Genomic DNA, 22,333 nt, shown 5'->3' with positions numbered 1-22,333 from the left:
CTGTATTTTTCAAGATGAATACAACAAGATCTCCCATCCTACCTAACTCCTCTTACACTGTAACAATGACACTTCTCCATCAAGAGCTGTGTCTATGTTCCCTTCCCTTAAACACGGGTGGATCTATGACCATGGAGCAAATTACACTATGTGACTTCCAAGAATAAGCTACAAAAGGCAATACAGCTTCTGCTTAGTACTCTTTGGATCACTCACTCTCGGAAACCAGCCAGCATTTTGTGAGAGAACACAAATTACATGGCAAGGCCACATGTGGGTGTTCCAGCCAACTACTCTGGCTGAAGTTCCAACAGAACCACCAGACATGTTAGTGAAGGAGCCTTTGAGATGACTCCAGCCTCTGCTACTGTCTTACTGCAACTGCATGAGAAAGATCAAGCCCAGTTAACCCCCAGAAGAATGACAGATAATGACAAAAATGACTGTTATGTTTTTGTAAGTCCTTAAATTTTGAGGTGATTTACTATGTGGCAATGAAAACTGCAGAACAAGATATGTATGGCTATATTACACAGGTGAGCCAAGAGAGAAACACGTGTATCACACAGCAAGTAAGATGAATCAGAATTTTAACACACCTTCTTATGACATCATTCTTCCTCAAAGATTTATTTGCAAAAAAGGTATTAAAACAAATGTTTGGCATTAATATTCTTTAAGAGGCCAAAACTAAGCTAAACAAGACATACTACGTCCATTCTTCATGAAGAGTTCTGAAAAATATATTAACGATTACAGATAAGCTCACCTGCCCTTTTAAAAGATTGTTACATAAACAGCTTAGCTTGGTTCCACCTAATAATTCTTTCAAACTTTATAAAGCCACTAGGCCCACAAAATGTAATGAACATGAAGTAAATGGGAACTTTCATATACCCTTGTTTTACGGAATTTTTTTTTTTTTAATCATCCACAGCTACATCTGGAGCTATCTCTGGTATCAAAAGAGAGATGGGAAAAGTCAGGTTCCAGCACGGGTGGTTAAACTATCTATCGTCTTTCCCAGAAACTCCAACCATCTTTGCCAAAGGTAAAATTGGAATTTTTTTAATTTTTAAGTTTAAATCATAATTTATAAAAATAATATCAAATGCAGGAAAGTTGACCTGCATTATTAGAAACATTTCTTCATCCTTAAACACTTATTTAGAGCCTACTGTGTAGAAGAGTGAGTGAAGGCTTTTCCATATATGCTATGTGCTAATTATTTTAGCCACCATGTAAAGCAGAAATCATCTCCATTTTAGAGATGAGAAAACAGAGTCATGGAGAGAAAATGGTATATCAAGTCCCACAGAGAGTTATTAAAATAGTAGAGCTGGAGTTTGAAGATTAGCTTCCTCTCGCCTTCCAGTTTTCAGCTCAAGCGAAGGTTCAACTGATACTTTCAGCTATAGAATAGTCCTTTACCCTTAACAGTTCCATTATTTTTAAAAATTCCAGCTCTTGTTTCTTTATTTCACAGTGACTAAAATGACTTATAGTCATTTAAAATTCTTTTTTAACATTTTGGTCTCCTTCCCCACCTATAAATTAAGCTTCATGAAAACATTTCCATGTTGTTCATGGAAAGACTTTCAGGAACTAGAAGAGTTCTAGTACATAGTCTGTGCTCAATACATACTCATTAAGCAAATGAATAAAATCTATACCTCTAACTTTAGGATGTCTGACTCAAAACTCTTGACTGTAAATATAAGAATTTTGTGTACCTGACATTGAAAAATTTGAGAACACTTTAGCTGGTGTAATTTAGCCAGGTGGGTTTCTTTTACCCTTTTTCTATTTTATAGATTAAAAAATGGAAGGGTAAGAGTGTATTTGTTCAAAGTAATATTATTACCTCTATTCTTTCTGATGTTCCGTGTTTCAAAATGGTGTAATTTAGCCAGGTGGGTTTCTTTTACCCTTTTTCTATTTTATAGATTAAAAAATGGAAGGGTAAGAGTGTATTTGTTCAAAGTAATATTACCTCTATTCTTTCTGATGTTCCGTCCGTTTCAAAATTCTGCTTGGAAATTTTCAGTGCACCGATCTTTAGAGCTGAGCTCAAACCTGACAATACTCTTTCTAGGTCACTTGGTTCAGTCACATCAGAAAGTATAAAAGCTTCCATGGAGCAGATCAATGGTGCTTTTAATCTAAGTAGAGCTCCCCACTGGCTGGCTTTGCACCCTCTGTTTCCCAATTCTTCTACACAATCTGCGTTCAGTCTGAGGGACAAGTTGTGTTGGGAGGGGCCAATGGCAGACAGAGTAAAGAAACCCCTGCCCCTACCTCCTCCCAACAGGAACACTGGGCCTAAAATCACCTACAAAAGCTTTTTTTCTGCTTTAGAAGGACGCACTGCTATATTCCACTTTGCATGGTTCCAAGACTATTTCTCAGCAACCTCAGAACTAAAAAGTACATCCTTTACCTTACAATTTTGTATCTGGTATATTAACTCAGGAAATTGCCAAACTCTACACCGGTTCTGATTCAAAGTTTATTTATAAATCACTTTGGAACCCAAATTCTGTTTTCCCATAGAAAAACTGATAAAAGTATGATAATGTCCTCAGATCAAACCACAAAATTTCACTTAGCACCTGATGTATTTAAAGTAGTAACCATGATATTGGTGCCAGTTTTTGAGAACCTACACTGTGCTTATGCCATGGAAGGTTCCTCGTATAATTCAATTTACTTAATCCTCCTAACAGCTCTATGAGTTAGATATAACTATCATAATACACATGAGGAAACTGAGGTCCGGAAAGGGTAAGAAACTCTGTCAAGGCCACGTAGCTAGAAAGTGGCAAAGTTGGAACGTAAACCTAACCTCTCTGATGCCAAACTTTGGGCTCCCTCCTCTTTGCTCAACTAGTGCTTTTCTTCTCAAGAAGTGATGCTCCTGTGGGTAAAAGTGGTTTCATTCTGAGGTTTCATAAATGACTGTTTCCCTGCTTTTGGAGTATCAAGTGCATATCTTTATCTCAACTAGCTTCCAGGTAACAGTGCAATTTCTGGACTTGGACAAAAATTCCATCAAACCCTGGGATACTTTAACATAAACTTCTGACTGCCTACACAACATCCCTTTTCTTCTCTTTGTCCTAATAGAACCTGTTTTGATTCAGGAATCACCCTGTTCCATTTGGCTATACAATTCAAGGATGGCTGACTTTTGATTGGTTTAAGCCAGTCATGGTAGTATGTTCTGTTTCCCCTTATTGGTTTAGGCATGAGGATGTGAGGTAATCCTGTCCAATAAAATGCAAGAGAAATATGCTAGGGAGCTTCTTGGAAATGCTTCCTCATTCTTAAAAGAGGCACACATTTAGATTATGATATACATGTATTAATCTATATATATGGTTTCAACAACAGAGTAACTTCTGGGGAGAAACTTAAAATTGTTCTCAACTTTCCAATTTGCACGAGTTTTAGTAGGATCAAAGTTTTAAAAAGAGAGCTAGAAAAAACCATGGGAGAATCTTTTTTAAGCACCCTTTCAATAGCAGTCATTTATAAACATGACCTCCCCTGCCAACAAAAAGTCATTAAAGATTAAAGAATTTCAAATAACATACAATAACATTCGGAATGGAGAAAAACACCACAAATTAAAAAGACAAGTAGCAAACTGAAAATTATTTGTATTCCATGTCACAAAAAATGGCTAATGCCTTTAATATATAAATAAGTCCTGCAAACTGATAAGAACAGATATTATTCCAATTGATAAAAATTGGGAAACATGACAATTTCCCAGAAAAAGAAATCCTACTTGTTCTTAAACACATGTAAAGATGCTCAGTCTCTCTCATAGTAAGAAAAACTGCAAATATGTGAAATTTCACTCACACACACACACACACACACACACACACACACACACACACACACATAAGGGGTGGCAAGGATGAGAATATTTAATTTTAATTGACTTTTATCCTTTTTATTTTTCAATCATATTCAGGCATACCCTGCAGCAAAAAAAATAAGTTAAATAAAACTGATATATAGAAATTTTGCTGAGACTACTTCCTTCAATTTATCATTCAACTCCTGAAACATGCCATTTAGTGTGAGGTAGAGGATCCTTGTGCAGACGTGAGAGGGTGTGCAGATTGGTATGTATGCATGAAAGAGAGAAAGAGCAAGAGCCAAGGAGGAGGAGGAGGAAGTAAAATAATTGAACAGCATAATTTAAAGACATGCTCTAAGGCAAGATCCGGATGTAAGGGGGATTGTATAGAGGAAGAGGGTCATAGATAAGATTGACAAGGTTTGCCAGATTAGATTAAGTTGAAAACCACACTAACAGACAGGAAGGAAAAGGTGCTAGAAATAATCCACAGTAGCAACGGGTAGGAATTAAGAACCAATTAGGCATGAGGGAGTTCAGGGAGGAGTCACACATGGCTAGATGGGTTCAAGCCTGGGTGAGAAAAAATGTCAGAAGAGACACTTGGCCCCATGGGCCAAGATGAGGTCAGCTTTAAATATGTTGAACTTGAGGTTATAGTAAGACATCTGTGCATGGAAACTACTAGCCAGCAGGCAGATGAAAACCGTTGAACGGGAACATTTCAGGGGTAGGGCCAAAACGCTGAGAAGCATGAATTGTGTCTGAACAGACACAAACATTGAGGGCATGAGCACACTTTGTATAATGGGCACTTCCTTTTGTTCTAGTTTGTGAGCATCTAAATGCCATTTTTAGCTCTACAGTGTTATCCACTGTATCTCCATCTAACCATATATTTTATAAATATTTGTCATCTAAAATATATAAAGGTAACTGTTTTTCTTAACTTCAACTTTAATTATTTTGAAAAGACCCATAAGTATGTTTTTTTTCTATTTTTCCCCTTTGTTATTAGAAGAGCCAATTTTATGGTTTGTGTGTAATTACTACTTTCGCAATGTTTTGCAGATTTTTATAATATGGAGGCTGTTTCTCTGTAGTGTTTCTACATACTTTATGTTTAGTATCTCTATTTTAAATGTTCAATTGTTTATCTCACAAATGCACAAATAATTATTTACCTGTCCTGCTGGTGAAAGGCAGATGGTAGACAGCTATTGTTCATCAGGCAAAGAGAAAGAAGAGAAAGATTTTTCTTCCCAAATGCTTTCCAGCATTTATAAGTATTAGAAGACTAAGGATAATGGTGATGAAAAAGGAAGAGAGCCTCTGGCTGATCTGGCTGGGAGTTTCAAATAGCGAAACATCAAAACTCTACAGGAAGTCATGACACCTGCTTTGAGTCCCAGTTCTGCCAGTTACTTGCTGCTTACACAAAACCTTCACTCCATTAAAATTCCTCCTATGTTAAACTGAGCCTAATAAGATCATTCCACAGGTTTATTGCACTGGTCAAATGAGATATGTACTCAAAAGGCTTTTAAAAACTGCAAATGTTAGATAAAGAAGAGAGGTGCTTCTTTTTTGCTCTGGCCTCAACTTGCTCTTGTTATCTTTGAAGATGTCAGGGGTCATGAGCCAGGGAATGTGGACAGCCTTTAAAAGCTGGAAAAGACAAGGAAATGTAATCTCCCTTAGAGCCTCCAGAAGGAAAGCAGTCCTGCTGACACCTTTTTATAGCCCAGTGAGAACCACGATGAACTCCTAAACCATAATAAATGATAATACAGCTGTGTTAAGCCACTAAATTTGTGATTGTTACAGCCACAAGAAAACTAATATATCGATTCACAATCAGAAGAATGGCTTCATCCAAGAGACATAGGCTTTTGTCCACATGAACATAAACGATTCAGTGTAGGTTTATTACGTGTCACAATGCAGTTAGCCCCTCACTTTCATTCTCTCTTGAACCCACCCCAACCAGCAACACCTCCAAAAAAAACACACTCCACCGAAATTGCTCTTATCAAAGCAAATATCAGCTAGAGTGAGCACATAACTTATTGGCCAAAATGGGACAGAGAGTGAATAGAGGTGTTTAGAGATCGAACAGCGGTGCTATTAGTAAATTCACTGTGATAAATGCTATATGTCAAGATTTCCCAGGGGGCTTATCCCACTGACATTTCACTGGTTAAGTTTCAACACTAATGTTACTTGAACTAATCAGCAATACTTAATGCTGTTAAACACTCTTCTCTCCCTGAAACACTTTCTCCTCCTGGCTTCTACAATACCACACACTTCCCCTTTTCATCTCCCCTTTCTAGCAATCCTTTTTATCTCTTTTGCTGATTCCTTCTCATCTCTAAGCCTTAGGTGATCTCATCCAGGTGATTTTTTTTTCTTAGGTGATCTCAGCCAGGTCAATGGATTTAAATACTATCTATGCTGTTGATGACTTCCAAATTACTTATCCTCAACTCTGATCTTAGAACCCCAGCTTTATGTATATTCAAGTCTCATAAGCATCTCAAGATTAGTACGCTCAACGTGATACACTGCATTAACAAAATAAAGTTTAAAAATCATATGATCATCTCAGTAGATGCAGAAAAAGAATCTGACAAAATTCAATATCCACTCATGATAAAAACTCACCACAAAGTGGGCACAGAAGGAACTTACCTCAACATAATAAAGACTGTATATGACAAGCTCAGAGCTAAATATTTTCTCCCATTCTGTAGGCTGCCTTTTCATTTTATTGATGGTTTCCTTTGCTGTACAGAAGCTTTTTAGTTTGATGTAGTCTCACTTCTTTATTTTTGCTTTTGTTGCCTTTGGCTGTGGTGTCAGATCCAAAACATCACTGGCAAGACCGATGTCAAGGAGCTTACAGACTATGTTCTATTCTGGCAGTTTTATGGTTCCACGTGTTACATGCAAGTCTTTTATCCATTTTGAGTTGATTTTTGTGTGTAGTGTAAGATAGTAGTCTAGTTTCATTCTTTTGCACATTCCTGTCTAGTTTTCCCAGCACCACGTAATGAAGAGACTGTCCTTTCCTCCTTGTATATTCTCAGCTCCTTTGTTGTAAATTAATTGACCATATATATATGGGTTTATTTCTGTTAAAATATCCATATACCCAAAGCAATCAAGAGATTCAATGCAATCCCTAACAAAATTCCAATCGCATTTTTCATGAAAATAGAACAGACAATCCACAAAAGACACCAAATAGCCAAAGCAATCTTGAGAAAGAACAAAACTGGAGACATCAAGCTCCCTGATTTCAATTTATATTACAAAACTATAGTAATCAAAACAGCATGGTATTGGCATAAAAAACAGACACATAGATCAATGAAACAGAATAGTGAGCCGAGAAATAAACCCAATCCCTATCAAAATTCCAATCTCATTTTCACAGATATAGAACAAACAATGCTCAAATTTGTACAGAACCACAAAAGACCCAGAATAGCCAAAGCTATTTGCAAGTCATATATCTGATAAGGGATTAATATCCGAAATATATAAACAACTCATATAACTCAACAGCAAAAAACCCAAACAATCCATTTAAAAAATGGGTATAGGATCTGAATAGACAGTTTTTCAAAGAAGTCAAAGGCAACAGACACATGAAAAGATGCTCAACATCACTATTCATCAGGAAATGCAAATCAAAAACACAATGAGATATCACCTCACACCTGTTAGAATGGCTATTATCAAAAAGACAAAAAATAACAAGTGTTGGTGAGGCTATGGAAAAAAGGGAACCCTCGTGCACCGTTATTGTGAATTGAAATTGGTGCAGTCACTATGGAAAACAGTATGGAGGTTCCTCAAAAAATTAAAAATAGAACTACCATATAATGCAGCAATTCCTCTTCCAGGTATTTAGCCAAAGAAAACAAAATATTACCTCAAAACAGAGGTTTGCATCACCATGTGCACTGCAGCACTATTCACAAAAGCCAAGAAATGGAAACAATCTAAGTGTACATCAATGGATGAATGCATAGAGAAAAATGTGACACACAGGCACACTCACATACATACATACACACACAATAGAATATTATTCAGCCATAAAGAAGAATGAAATCTTGCTATTTGCAACAACAAGGAGGGACCTTGTGGGCATTCTGCTAAATGAAATAAGTCAACAAGAGAAATACCATACGATCTCACTGATAAGTGGAATCATAGATACAGAAAACAAAATGGTGGTTGCCAGAGGCAGGGGGTATGGGGTGGGCAAAATGGGTGAAGGGGGTCAAAAGGTACCAACTTCCAGATAAAAAATAAATACGTCATGGGGATGTAATGTACAGCACGGCAACTATGGTTAATGATACCGTACTGCATATCTGAAAGTTGTTAAGAAGGTAAATTTTAGAAGTTCTCATCCCAAGGAAAAAAAATTCTGTAACTACGTATGGTGACAGTTTAACTAGACTTACTATGGTGATCATTTCACAACATATACAAATATAGGATCATTATGTTGTACACCTGAAATTAATATAATATGTCAGTTATACTTCAACTTTAAAAAAAAAAAGTTTAAGAGATTAACATGTTCAAAACTGAGCTTCTAACCTGACTCCCAAACCTGCTCCTCCTTACAGTCTATTCTATTTTGGTTGGCAGCAACTCCATTCTTCCTATTGTTTAAGCAAAAACCTTGCAGTAATCCTTGGTTTCTCGAATTCTTTCATAACTCACACCCACTATGTCATATGGAGCATGATCTTGATGAAATGGTGGCCTCCAATTCTGCTACTAGGTATGCCATCCCAGAGAGCATGAAACAGAAAGGCTCACCAATGAAATTAATATGTTCAAATCCCAACATTTATTAAATCATTTTAAAGCATATGGAGAGAAGCAAGGTGAAACAGATGGAAGGTGTAATGCAATTAGGATAAGGTCAAACAGAAGAACCACCATGCTATTTAAATCTTGGGTTATACAATATCCATACGTTTTGCTGTATCAGCCTTCCCTGTTGATGGTGTGGTGGACAGACCAGAGGTGAGATTTGAGCAAGACACATTCTTAGGACAGAATGTACCTAAGATGACCACATACACTTGCTCTACTGGAAAGATGCAGGGGCAAGTATAGCTGACCTATAGCTGTAGCTCATCAGTTAGTCTGCTAACCTGTTATAGGATTTATTTGCATTTTTTATGTAGAGCACTTGGGAGGCCATATGACATACTGAGTATCATTAATCGGTGGCCAATTTAGGAATGATGAAGCTGCCAGCCTAGAGGTGATATCATCATACCTTATAATTTGGTCTTTTCATCTCTTTCCATCCATAAACAATATTCCTGTGTATTTCACTATTTATTCCATCTATTTTTAACATGTGTAATAGGTCAAGTTACTGTCTAAAGCTGACACACATTTTGACCTCTGCCTATGTCTCACAAGCTATTTGCTCCTCATTAGCTAAATTTAACACATAGGTTTCACTTATTTTTCATAAGCTATTATTGAATAGTTTATTTACACTCTAAGTTGAATGCCTCTTGGAAGTATCATCTATCATCTTTGTTTTCTTATGACACAGTTAAATATTCTCAAAAAATACAGCTAACACGTGTTCCATATTGAATTGGCAAACCCTGTAAGTTATCCAAAACATATCCAGAATTCAATTACTATGCATCATTCTCACTGATAGAACCATTATGAAAAACAATATGGACATTTCTCAAAAATTAAAAAATAGAACTACCATATGATCCAGCAATTCTACTTCTCAGTACACATCCAAAGAAAACTGAAAATAGTATCCCAAAGACACATCTGCACTCCCATGTTCATTGCAGCATTATTCACAATAGCCAAAATATGAAAACAAACCTAAATGTTGGCCAACAGATGAATGAATAAAGAAAATGTGGTGTGTGTGTGTGTGTGTGTGTGTGTATACACACAAACACAGATATACATACAATAAAATACTATTCAGCCTTAAAAAGGAAGGAAATTCTGGCATTTGAGACAACATGGATGAACCTGGAGGACTTCATGCTAAGTGATATAAGTTAGATACAGAAAGACAAATATTGCATGATCTCATTATCTCATTTTATGTTGAATCTTTAAAAAACAAAAAAAAGCCAAACTCATAGAAACAGAGTAGAATGGTGGTTTACCAGGAGCTGGAAGGAGGGAGTCATGGGGAGTTATTTTTTTAATGGATACAGAGTTTCCATTTTGCAAGATGAAAAGAATTCTGGAGATAGATGTTGGTAATGGTTAGACAATTTTATGAATGTACTGAATACCACTGAACTGTACACTTACAAACTGTTAAAACGTTGACATTTACATTATGCATATTTGACCACAATAAAAAAAATGGGGGGGGAGAAAAATAATCCAAATCCAAGCCTCTGCCATATCCTGCCTGGATTACTGCAATAACATTCTAACTTGTCTCCTTGTTTCCATCCTTATTCCTTTGGTATATTCTCCACAAAGCAGCCATGTTGAAATAATGTGAGTTTATGTCATTCCTCCAATAGCTTTCTACCTCATTGGTAATAAAAACCTAAGTCTTCACCATTACTTACAAAACCCTATGTGATCTGGTCCACTACTACAGCTCAGACACCATCTCCTAGCACTGTGCCCCTAACCTGTACCTTTCCTTGAATAGTCCAAATAAATATCCCCACAACTCAGAGCTTTTGTACTATCTGTGTTTCTTCCTCATGGGTTTACCTTCCCAAAGGTACCCATACCTCTTTCCAGTCTTTACTCAATATTTACTTCGTTAATGAATCCTTCTCTGACCACCCAAACTGATATTTTAACTTTTCTCCACCATGCACTGCATATTCCACCTTCCTCTTTTATTTTTTTCTTTTTAGCATTTACTATTGTACTTACTACTAAATTTTACTTTACTTAATGCATGTTACTTTCATATTATTTGAAATGTTATTTTACTTATTTATACTTGTTCATACTATGACTCTCCCATGAGCACATGTCCTCCATTAAGGCAGGAATTATTTTGTGTATTTGTTTACTAATGTGTCTTTTGATCCTACAATAATACCTGGCACATAGTAGGTGATTAATAAGTGTAAAATGATTACATAAATTAATATTACTCCATGTGTGAGAATCATAGTAGAGAAAATTCAGTGGTAGTTAGTATAATTAACATGGGCTTGGAGTCAGATAAATTTGAAGTTAAATTCAGGCTCTGCCACTTATTGGTTAGGCCTTGAAATTTGGATTAAATTGGCCAATTTGAAAAGGAGATATAAGTCATTCTAGGCTGAGAGAACCATAAAAGCTAAGAAAAGAAATTGCTTGGCACTTGTGCAGGAGAGAAAGTGACTTAATTTGGTCGGAGTAAAGAAAACATAAAATAGATTACTGTGAAATAAGCATGAAAATATAAATTGTTAATAGATCATGGAGCTTACTGATGAAATTTGGGAGAGTGGAGTTATTATAAAGGCCAAAGGAAGTGAAGAAAGTTTTGTGAATTATGTTATTAAAGCTGTTAATAAGAAAATCTAATATGATTTAGAGGGGATTAAGCTAAAAAGAGTGATACTGATTGCAAAGCTATTTCTGTAATCTGGAAGACATGTAGTGAGAGCCTGAATCAGAGGGTATTTATGAATACTGAGGGAACATAACTTAATGGAGAAATGCTGTGAAGAAAGAATTGACAATACATATTTCATTATTGAATAGCAGATCACTACAGAGGCAAAAGAGTATGTCACATATTTAAATCTCAAAAACTGTTGAATAACACCCCCATTTACATAACAAAAGGGACAACAAACAGGTTTGTGAGCAATGAAACAAGGTTCACTTCAGCACGTAAGAGGTTTGAGAAATCAGTGGACATCAAGGTATAGATACATACCAAAGAGTTGAAAATGAGGCTGTAACTCAAGAGAGATTGGAAGTGGTGAAAACATAAATACAATGATCATGGGCATACAGCTTCAAGTCAAGAGATTAAATCATACTGACAACAGAGAGCATATACAAAAAAGAAAGTCAAAGGATCTCACGTGGGACTCCTATGCTAAGGGAGTTGGAAGAGGAGGAAGAGCCAGATAATGAAAGAGACACAAGACAGTCGGAGGTGGAGAAGGAGCTGGTAAGTCTAGAGGCTATAGGAGAAGCACTTCAGTGATGGTACAAAGCCTGAGAGGTGATGAAAGACACTGGATTTGGTGACCAAGTATAATTATTTGCTGAATAAACAAATGTATAAAGCATAGACTACAAAAAATGGTCAATGAAAGAAAATGTCACATAATAGTACATTAACAAGATAAAATGGAGTGGTGTGTTTGGACAGAGGAGGTGTGCCTACAGGAGTTTTGGCTAGGATGAGGTGCCAGGAGAAAGAGAGAAATGGAAAGTGAAAAAGATACTGGGGATGTTTGATATTAGATTAGGAGTAGAATGAGAGGCATGATCCAAGTCATAAAAATAGGAATTCAGTGTAACTATAAAAAGGATGTCCTCCATTGAAGAATGGGTGGTAGTTAAGTGATACAATGAAGGAAAAGTTAGGGTTCACACCAGAGAATATTGCTTCTTGGTAAATTATGAGAAAAACTGATTTATAGGCAGAGATCCTGAGATAGGTCAGATTACTTCACCTCAACACATTCACAAACTGCAATGACTATAAATCAGATTTTCTAAGTTGGGACAGATGGGGATACTTAATGTTTCTAAGATACTGGGAACTTTTACAATAATTTAGGTATTTTATGTTTCCCATAGGGAACAGTCACCCACATGGCTCTCTCTTCTGTTATGGAAAACTGCACCCTTACTTAAAGACCACCAAGTAAACACTTGAATGAAACCTTCTAATGGAACCCAATCTGGCCCATCATTAGAAGTGGATCAGATATAACCTGTAGGGGGCAGTACAGGCTCAGCCCCTCTGAGAAACTCTAGAAAAAATTTTCTCAGTAAATAGTTAAGACACAAATTTATCAAACCTAACTATGTGTAACACCATCTTCTGATGTGCTTCCTTTAGAAACAGGCAGGATATATCATTCCTCACCCAATGTGATTCATGTTTCTTCTTTTCTAAAGGATAACAATAGGTTTCTTTCAATGGCTTAAGTTAAAACAGATATGTGAACTGCTCAATATTTTATGATATATTACATATTTTGTAATATTTAGACAAAGGGAGAGTGAACAAATACAGTCTAGCAAAATTAAGTCCATTTATAATTACTTCATTAAGGAATCATACCTGAACAATGCCTTAATGAGATGGTAATGAGGTAAAAATGTGCTGCCAGAATAGGCACTGGAGAAAACCTTCTGGAAAAGGCAGCTCTATAAAGTGAAAATAAGGGGGGAAAATACTCCTCTCTTTGTCTTGGCTAAGACTTCTTTATTTTAGGAGGTAGAACACCTATCAAGTCTTGGAAGTTTCAATTGGAGGATGGTGTTTTTAAAAAAAAAAAAGCCTAAAGAGTCAGGGAGAGTCAGGAGGGTGGGAGGGAGAGGGAGGAGGAGCAAGGAAAGGGTGGGTACGCTTAAACTTAAAATGGAGATAAAAAATAGTACCTCCCACCTCTAAGAGCCATTATAAGGATTTTATTAGTTCATATAATGTATACACATAGCATATAGCTAACAGTCAGTAAAGTGTGGCAGAATTCTTTTTATTTACTGATAATGAAGAAACTGATTAGGTTTTTTGTTCAAGACTATACAACTTTGTGAAAATGTGGATGGGAATTTAATTGAAGATGAGGCTAAGTCACATAATCATTCTCACTCATCCCCTTTGTTCAACTTTGCAAGAAAACTAGCCAAGGATAAAGGGCATAACTATTCCCTGAAATACGTTCCCCTGGGGGAAGCTTTCAGTGTTAAAATTTTTCACGCATCAATTAACTGTGCCAAATAAATCACTAATTAAATACAACCATTATCTTTAAAAAAAATCGATGAGTCTCCAAAAATGTGTACTTTTCTCCAATGGGATCAAGACGATAACTTCTAAATTCCCATTCATTGTGTAGCATTGAGAAAAGTCACTTCTGCAAGAACTCTGTAAATTACTCTTCTAAACAAAATAAATGAGATTTTCTTTTAAAAGGAAATTTTAGCAAATCCAGCAATTCTAGCACATGTCATTCCCATGCTCTAACATATACAAGGCTATAATTTCTTGTATTTTTAGGTTTTCTACAACACTGCAATAATGATGGAAAATGCTACTGAGAAGATTCATTATGTGGAAAATACTGAATGGTGCATAGAATCTGACCTGGTTTGAGTGTGACTTTCTTGTATAAATACTACAGAGCCTGCTATCAAGTTTAAGTTGGCAAAATTAAAATCTATCATATGAAGAAGCTTACAGTTATATTTTTCTTAAATAGAATATAAACACATACAGTGAAAATATAATAAGGGCAATATCTAGAGTATATATTTCCTTTAGGTATCAGATATCTAGAAAAATCTCCCCAAGTAATGTGACTAGTAAATTTCATCCATTTTCCCATTCTTTTTTTTTTTTTTTGCGGTATGCGGACCTCTCACTGTTGTGGCCTCTCCCATCACGGAGCACAGGCTCCGGACGCGAAGGCTCAGCGGCCATGGCTCACGGGCCCAGCCGCTCCGCGGCATGTGGGATCTTCCCGGACCGGGGCACGTACCCGTGTCCCCTGCATCGGCAGGCGGACTCTCAACCACTGCGCCACCAGGGAAGCCCCTCCCATTCTTTTAAATGACCTCTCTTTAATGAGTTTTGTGTTTTAGTTGGTAGCCTTTATAAAAACTAATCTTACAGGTAATTATATAATGAAAGTACAAATCACTATTATAAGAATCCCCATTCATGAAGAATCAACATACATTAAACCTAGAGAGGTCTCAATAACAAAACAGCATCATGTGAAGTATCTAATACAACTGAGAACAAGGAAATGGCTCCTGATGGCGGAGAAAACAAAGGCACTGCAAAATTCAAACAAACAAAAACCATGTTAGGTTATCTTGGGTGAAGAAGTTCTTTGGTTTGGAGAACAGAGAGTAAATGTTGACAGACCTGTGAAGGAAATGGGCTCCGTGTGGGGTCAGAGGTGGTGACATAAGCAGCCTGTGTGTAGGCATAGCTCTTGAACCGAGGCTTAGGAGAGGAAGGAGTTCGTTCATAGCCCTGTGCTAGACTGACTGTGATCTGCAGAAGGGTTTGGGGGAGGGGGACAGAGAGGAGGAGGAGACATGATAAGTAACCCTGGAAGGACTGCTTTCCAACACACTAGAAAAAACGAATGTTAAATGGAAACAGTGAGATGAAAAATTTAATCCTAAATATATATAAGTGATATTAGAAACTGGTACACTCCAAGAATTGTGGTGCTCAATGTCATGTTGGAGAACAGGTAGTCAGGGAAGAGAGGAGGATGGGATTTAACCATAAAGATTCCATCCTGACACACCTCCAGCACTAATATGGGATGCTGCTCTTCAAACTGGCAAAAACAAGCAACCCAAAGCAATCTTCTCTGAACTCAAAGTAAACAAAACCAGAATTCATCACGTCAATACCTTGGAAAGGACTGAAGCTTTCATAAGCTAAATATAGAATTAGCTCAGTAGAGTGAGAAAATTAGGCCTGAGAGCTTTCCACGCCTTCAGCAGAAATTTTGCTAAAGGCTTTTTCATCGTTTGTGTCAAAGAAAGTTAAGAAAAAAAACACCCTAAATATACACCGTTGGGAAGAAGAACTAGCAATGTAACAGAAGAATCCCACTGGATTCTGTACAATATCATAAAAGTCTTTACCATATGTATTCTCTATTTTTTATTTAAACTATTTTAAACTAATTTTATCTTATCAAAGATATTACCTTGAGTATGCAAAATTTGTTACTACAACAGCAAGTTGCCACTAAAAATAAGAAAACATTATTAAACAGTGTACTTGCCTCTGCTCTTGGTCTAGTTCTTCGCTTTTTGCTCTAGTTGATGGAAAGTTTAATGTGTATATCAGTCTATCTTTTATTTTATTTCACTTTACACAATGGAAATGCAATGTATTCTGTGTCCCATATTCCTATAACATAGTGCATATCAATAGCAGAGTATTTTAACAATGTGCCTTGAAAACAACATTATTGCCCATGATATCAGATGAAATTTAGGTTTAGAGTCCTCTCCCTCTCTCTCCCTCTCTCTCCAAATACACACACACAGACACACAGACACACACACAAAGCTATATATACATATATTTTTGTATGTGTGTGTGAATATATACACATATATATATATACTATGCTCTATATATACATATGTGTATCCATCCATAGACAATATAGATATGTGTGCATGATATCTAAAAATCCATATAAAACATAAAATATCATTGATATTAGCTATTCTTTTGATCTTTTACCTGTTGAGAATAGTGCATTTGACGATGTAACTGAAAATGTTCTTCTCTAGTAACTTTTGATGGCCTTGGCAACATCTCCACCTCCTGGATGGCTTCGATGCTCACTTGTTGAGGCAAAACTTGGAAGAGTGATGTGACGTACATTAAGATGGACTTCTTATCTGGATAAGTGGTGGCAACATCTGTAAGCACATTAACACCACACATCAATTTTTGGTTTCTACATTTGAGTGTCTAAAAGGGGAATGAACAAATCAATGTTACAGGAAAAAGACCGATTAATGAGCACTCTATTGTCCATGAATGTCCTCCAGAGACTAATGAGAACATGATTATCAGGCCTAAAATGTCCTTCCAATTTGGCAGACCAATGAGATGAGCACTAAAGTTAATTTCTTTTCCTTGTTCACATAAAAACTTCATTCGGCAATACGTTTTCCTAAGTCAAATTGCCAAACTAGCCCATCTAAGAGAGTGGTTTTCATTAGATAAGAAACAAAAATAAAAGATTTCATCTTCCTTTCCATGGAAAGTTATAATAGCAGGTCAATTAAAATGGTGCACTGGTAATTAAACAATTACACCAAAGAGCTTAATGCCCTGGCTTCCAGTAAAGAAAGCTTGCACCTCCTAATCAAATTTTTGCTGGTGATTAAGCATGTAAAGAGCAAAATAATGTCTCTGTGTTGAAACGAACCGTGTATTTCTACAAGCAAAATAAAATAAAACAACTATATACCATAAGAATAATAATTTGTAATATTCCTTAACTATATTAAAAATATTTCTTTACATTATGGTGCATCTGTTAAAGTCAGATGTCGCTTTCCTTCTTAGACGTTAGAGATAAATTTAAAAGTCCTTCACATAAAGTTGATCTGACATTATGTCCTTTGCCACATCTAGGGAATGAAAGAAATCCAGCATTTAAGTCAATAATAATTCGTAATAACACATATAATAAGTGGCAGCTCCTTCAAAAGCTTCTTTTGCTACTTGGCATTACAATTTACCCACTGTGCTCATTCCAGGGAACCAAATGAAAAAACAATCCTTTATGTGAAAAGTACCATTAATCCCAGAAGTGTTAAACATAAATCCTGGCAGGAGGCCAAGACAACTTAGCAGCAATGTGCCAGGCATTTTTCTTGCCATAAATTTATCCTAGCTCAGCTAGCATTAAAAGATCTGTTTTAAGTTAAATATGTATATTCTGGTCAGGTGTTCTGTTTGTAAGTTAAAAAACAAGAGTTAAATTTCAAGTTCACAAGCATAAAAGGAGGTTGAACAGGTCACTTAACTCCATTCCTTCGCAAGTCACAGGAACATGATTAATCAGAACAATTATTTTTAAAGTATTTTTAAAAAGAGTTTCAGAGAAGCAAAAAATTAGCTAATGCTCCTTGGTCTGCTTCTATCCATGGCATAATACAGTCCTTCTTAATTTTTAATGTGCATATGAATCACCTGGGGATCTTTTTAAAATCAGAATCGGATTCAGTAGTTCTGGGTGGAGCGTGAGGCTCTGCATTTCCAGCAAGCTCCCAGGTGATGCTGAAGCTGCTGACTTGAAGACCATACTTTGAGTAACAAGAGTCGAAAAAGATGACACAGAAGCACACTCTTATATTACCTTCTGCTTCATTGTTTTGCTTACCTGTTTTCAAAAGATACTTACTGGACACTTAAATGCATAAGGCTTAAAGGTACAAAGTTATTGATATATAATACATATTCTCTGCTCCCTATTATAATTTAATTATTAGCCAACAGATGGTGAAGATAATTTTTTGCAAATATTTTTTAGGAAAGAACTAAAGAATACCTTGTGTATAAGTACTGCCTTTCTAAAAAAAAAAAAAATTCTTATTAACTTAGCTTTGAAATTGTAAAATCTACCTTTCATTTGATAATTGTTTTTCAAGTGTTCATTGTATGGCAGACACTATACTTCTTCACAGTATGTTTTTGAAACTCTAGAATGTTTTCTTCCTTCTCACTAGTAACTAGTCAGTTTTATCTGTAATGAGCAAAATTTAGAATTGTTTATTTTTTAGTGCATTAAATAAAACCATGCTGTGAGAAAGGCACTGAATTTTAAAAGGTTGTCTGTGTAAATAAAAAGTTCCATGGCTATTTACTGCTATATTAGACATGTGCATATGTTTGTCTGGCCTCAAATGCAAACCATGATCAAAATAAATAAAGGTAAAAATAGATCTAGCATTATTTCTCTTGCCCCCAGCAAATGTCAAAACTTGTAGCATATTTTATCTACATAAAACACCTTTTGGATGAACGTGAATATTCATAAATATCAATCACTACAATCACTATTTGATCAAACTATTGATATTTTTGCCCCAATCTATTACCATCCCACCTCAGAAGCTGTACACGATTCCACTGTACCACTAGGTAGAATCCAGTATTTCTTTTTGTTTTTACCAAAAGGAATTTAGATATTCTAAAATATGTTGAATTCCTTCCAAATATATTTACTAAAGACCTATTAAATTTTAAATATTTTTAATAGATTATCCAGGAGATTAACAAGATAGAGAATCCATGGATTCTGCTTACAGTTTGGAATAATAAATAAGAAGAACAAAATAATTGCACTGCTAAAGGGAAGTTAAAATGTGTTCCTCTAATTGGCACAGCCAGTGCTTTAATATGTTCAGAAAAAGGAAGAAAGGATCAGGAAATTCCTTATGAATAGAAATTCCTTATGAAATTCCTTATGAATAGAAAACTGAAATAAATTTGTATAGAGTTTCATTAGGGGAAAACCTAATGAAATGGAGAAAGGTATTCTAGGCAGTAGAAAAGCATGAGTAAAAGTGCAGAGGTAGGGACAGATTAGACATGTTCTGAGAAGACCGCCTTTGGGCGTCTTAGCCACAGAGTTGAGAATAGTGATTAATAGGAAAAAATGCGAAGCTTGTATGTGGAACACTAAGGGATCATCAATAGCAAAGTAGTCAATTTGGCCTTAGTTCAATAGGTTGGAGAGTAACTAACTACTTTTGATCAAGACTGTGACACCATTAAAACTTCTGTAAAGTAAAACCATTAAGCGCAGAATGGAATGAAGGAGAAAAACACTAGAGGCAAGTAAGAGGCTGGGACCCAATCCAGATAGGAGGTGTCAGAGAACTAAAATAGGCTATGTAATGCATCTATTATGGGGATGCATAATAGAAATTCTAAGACATCCCCAAAATAACTTCATTCAATTTCAGATCATTTATTCCACAGTCTTTGCGAATGCCTATATACAAAATCCTGTCCTAAGTCCTGGGGGTACAAAGATTAATAAACTGAAAATGAAATGGAGGAAGGAGGATTGAAGGAGGAAACTGCTTGCTCTGTAGCCATGGTAACAAGTAGCCACAACACAAGTTTCAATCTCATTTAATCAATTAGCAATTACCTGCCTACATGGTCTTGATCATGCTTCTGCAAGCCAACCAACATCAACCCCTCCCTTCTGAAAGTCTGCCAATCTGAAGTGGACTTGCTCCAATGAACAAAATTCTGAATGCAAATCAATTAACAGTGGTCTCACCTGAGTAACCAACCATGCTTCTAAAGGTGACATCAACCTACTTCAAGTCTGAATGTTCATAAATCTCTTGACCCCTGGGTTTCCCCACCAAACCTAAGAATTTGAGGAAGGTGAGAATGATGGGATGTGATTTCCTCTTTTTTTTTATTATAAGACATTAAAATACACAAATTGAAAGAAGTGGGTGAACCCCCAAAATAAGAACTTAAAATTATATGAAAGTTATCTTTGCACTAAAAACCCTATTATATAATGGGTTTATTGCCACAAAAGTTTAAATTAATCATTTCTAATCCAATCTTTGAAACCAGTTCAGGATGGAAATTTTGAGAACTCATAATACTGCCAGAAAATGTTATTTTATGAACAATAACACTGATTCTGATGAGTGTTTCTAGTCACCAGAATTTTAATACTGAAGGCTATAATGGAACAAATAAACCATTTAGGGAAATTGCATATTTTTCAAAGAAACTGAAGGCAACAGTGGTTTGATGGCAAGTTCAAAAGCTAGTTCATGTCAGAATTAGAACCCAGTCAGTGCATCATACTTCTCAGTACCTTACCTTCATTTTTTCAGAGAAGGCTATCTTAGTGCATTTGAAAACCAAGTATCTCAAAGTCATTATCTAAATGATGACCCTGTGATCTATGGGGTTCCATTACCAAACATCACCTACACTCTCCATAGTAGTAGTGATTTCTATTTCTAATAAGTGAGGTATAACAAGAGTAAATACACATAAAAATGCAATTTCAGCAGTAATCAAAGAAATGCAAATTAAATAAAGATGGAAGTGTTTAATTATACTCCATTGCCTATCAAATTATCAAAGAATGAAAAAAGGATAACAATCAATGTTGCAGAAATGTCAGCAATTTGGCCAAACTCCTACACTGCTGGAAGAGTATCAGTTGGTTCCAACGTTACGAAAAATATCGTGGCTATATCTAAAAACAATCATATTCAACGACCCAGTAATTTTCCTTCTAGGAATGCACCACAAGGAAATAATCAGAAATTTAAAAGAAGATTTATATAAACAATGTGAAATTTAAGCCCTCTTTACAATTATAAAAGAAATATTTATCACACAAAAAAGAAAAAAATTCACACCATTCCAAATTGCTTGACATAAAACTAAATTTAGAAATGATCAAATATATAATTGTATGGGGACATACTGGGCCCTGAACCAAGATGGCAGAGTAGAAGGACGTGCTCTCACTCCCTCTTGCGAGAACACCAGAATCACAACTACCTGCTGGACAACGATCAACAGGAAGACACTGGAACTCACCAGAAAAGATGCCCCACATCCAAAGAGAAAGGAGAAGCCACAATGAGAGGGTAGGAGGGGCAAAATTACAGTAAAATCAAATGCCTTAACTTCTGGGTGGGTGACTCACAGACTGGAGAACACTTATACCACAGAAGTCCACCCACTGGAGTGAAGGTTCTGAGCCCCACGTCAGGCTTCCCAACCTGAGGGTCTGGCAACGGGAGGAGGAATTCCTACAGAATCACACTTTGAAGGCTAGTGGGATGTAACTGCAGGACTTCGACAGGAATGGGGGAAACAGAGACTCCATTCTTGGATGGCACACATAAAGCAGTGTGTGCATCGGGACCCAGGGGAAGGAGCAGTGACCCCGGGGGAGACTGAACCAGGCCCACCTGCTAGAGTTGGAGGGTCTCCTGGAGAGGCAGGGGGTGGCTGTGGCTCACCATGAGGACAACGACACTGGCAGCAGAAGTTCTGGGAAGTATTCCTTGGCGTGAGCCCTCCCAGAGTCTGCCATTAGCCCCACCAAACAAACCAGGTAGGCTCCAGTGTTGGGTTGCCTAAGGCCAAACAACTGACAGGGAGGGAACCCAGCCCCACCCATCAGCAGTCAAGTGGATTAAAGTTTTACTGACCTCTGCCCACCAGACAAACAGTCACCTATACCCACCACCCGTCCCTCCTATCAGGAAACTCGAACAAGCCTCTTAGATACCCTCATCCACCAGACGGCACACAGCAGAAGCAAAAAGAACTACAATCCTGCAATCTGTGGAACAAAAACCATATTCACAGAAAGACAGACAAGATGAAAAGGCAGAGGGCTATGTACCAGATGAAGGAACAAGATAAAACCCCAGAAAAACAACTAAATGAAGTGGAGATAGGCAACTTTCCAGAAAAAAGAATTCGGAAAAATGATAGTGAAGATGATCCACGACCTAGGCAAAAGAATGGAGGCAAAGATTGAGAAGATGCAAGAAATGTTTAACAAAGACCTAAAAGAATCAAAGAACAAACAACACAGATGAACAATACAATAACTGGACTGAAAAATACACTAGAAGGAATCAATAGCAGAATAAATGAGGCAGAAGAACGGATAAGTGATCTGGAAGACAGAATGG

At 36.5% G+C, this 22,333-nt stretch overlaps 1 protein-coding gene across 1 annotated transcript in view; it reads right to left on the bottom strand.

Moving 5' to 3' along the window:
- Positions 1-22,333, bottom strand: part of DMD (dystrophin) — a 1,809,438-nt gene that overhangs the window by 1,631,054 nt on the left and 156,051 nt on the right. Inside the window, exons 6-7 of the mRNA XM_007456856.1 lie at positions 16,350-16,531; positions 14,997-15,128 (exon numbers count right to left, since the gene is read on the bottom strand). Coding sequence (XP_007456918.1) covers positions 14,997-15,128; positions 16,350-16,531 — 314 coding nt within the window. The remainder of the gene's footprint in view (positions 1-14,996; positions 15,129-16,349; positions 16,532-22,333) is intronic.

This window comes from Lipotes vexillifer, unplaced genomic scaffold (assembly GCF_000442215.2).
Source record: "Lipotes vexillifer unplaced genomic scaffold, Lipotes_vexillifer_v1.1 scaffold207, whole genome shotgun sequence".
Lineage (NCBI taxonomy): Eukaryota > Metazoa > Chordata > Mammalia > Artiodactyla > Lipotidae > Lipotes > Lipotes vexillifer.
The sequence above is the reverse complement of the archived record's forward strand: the minus strand, read 5'-3'. Positions and strand labels throughout refer to the sequence as shown.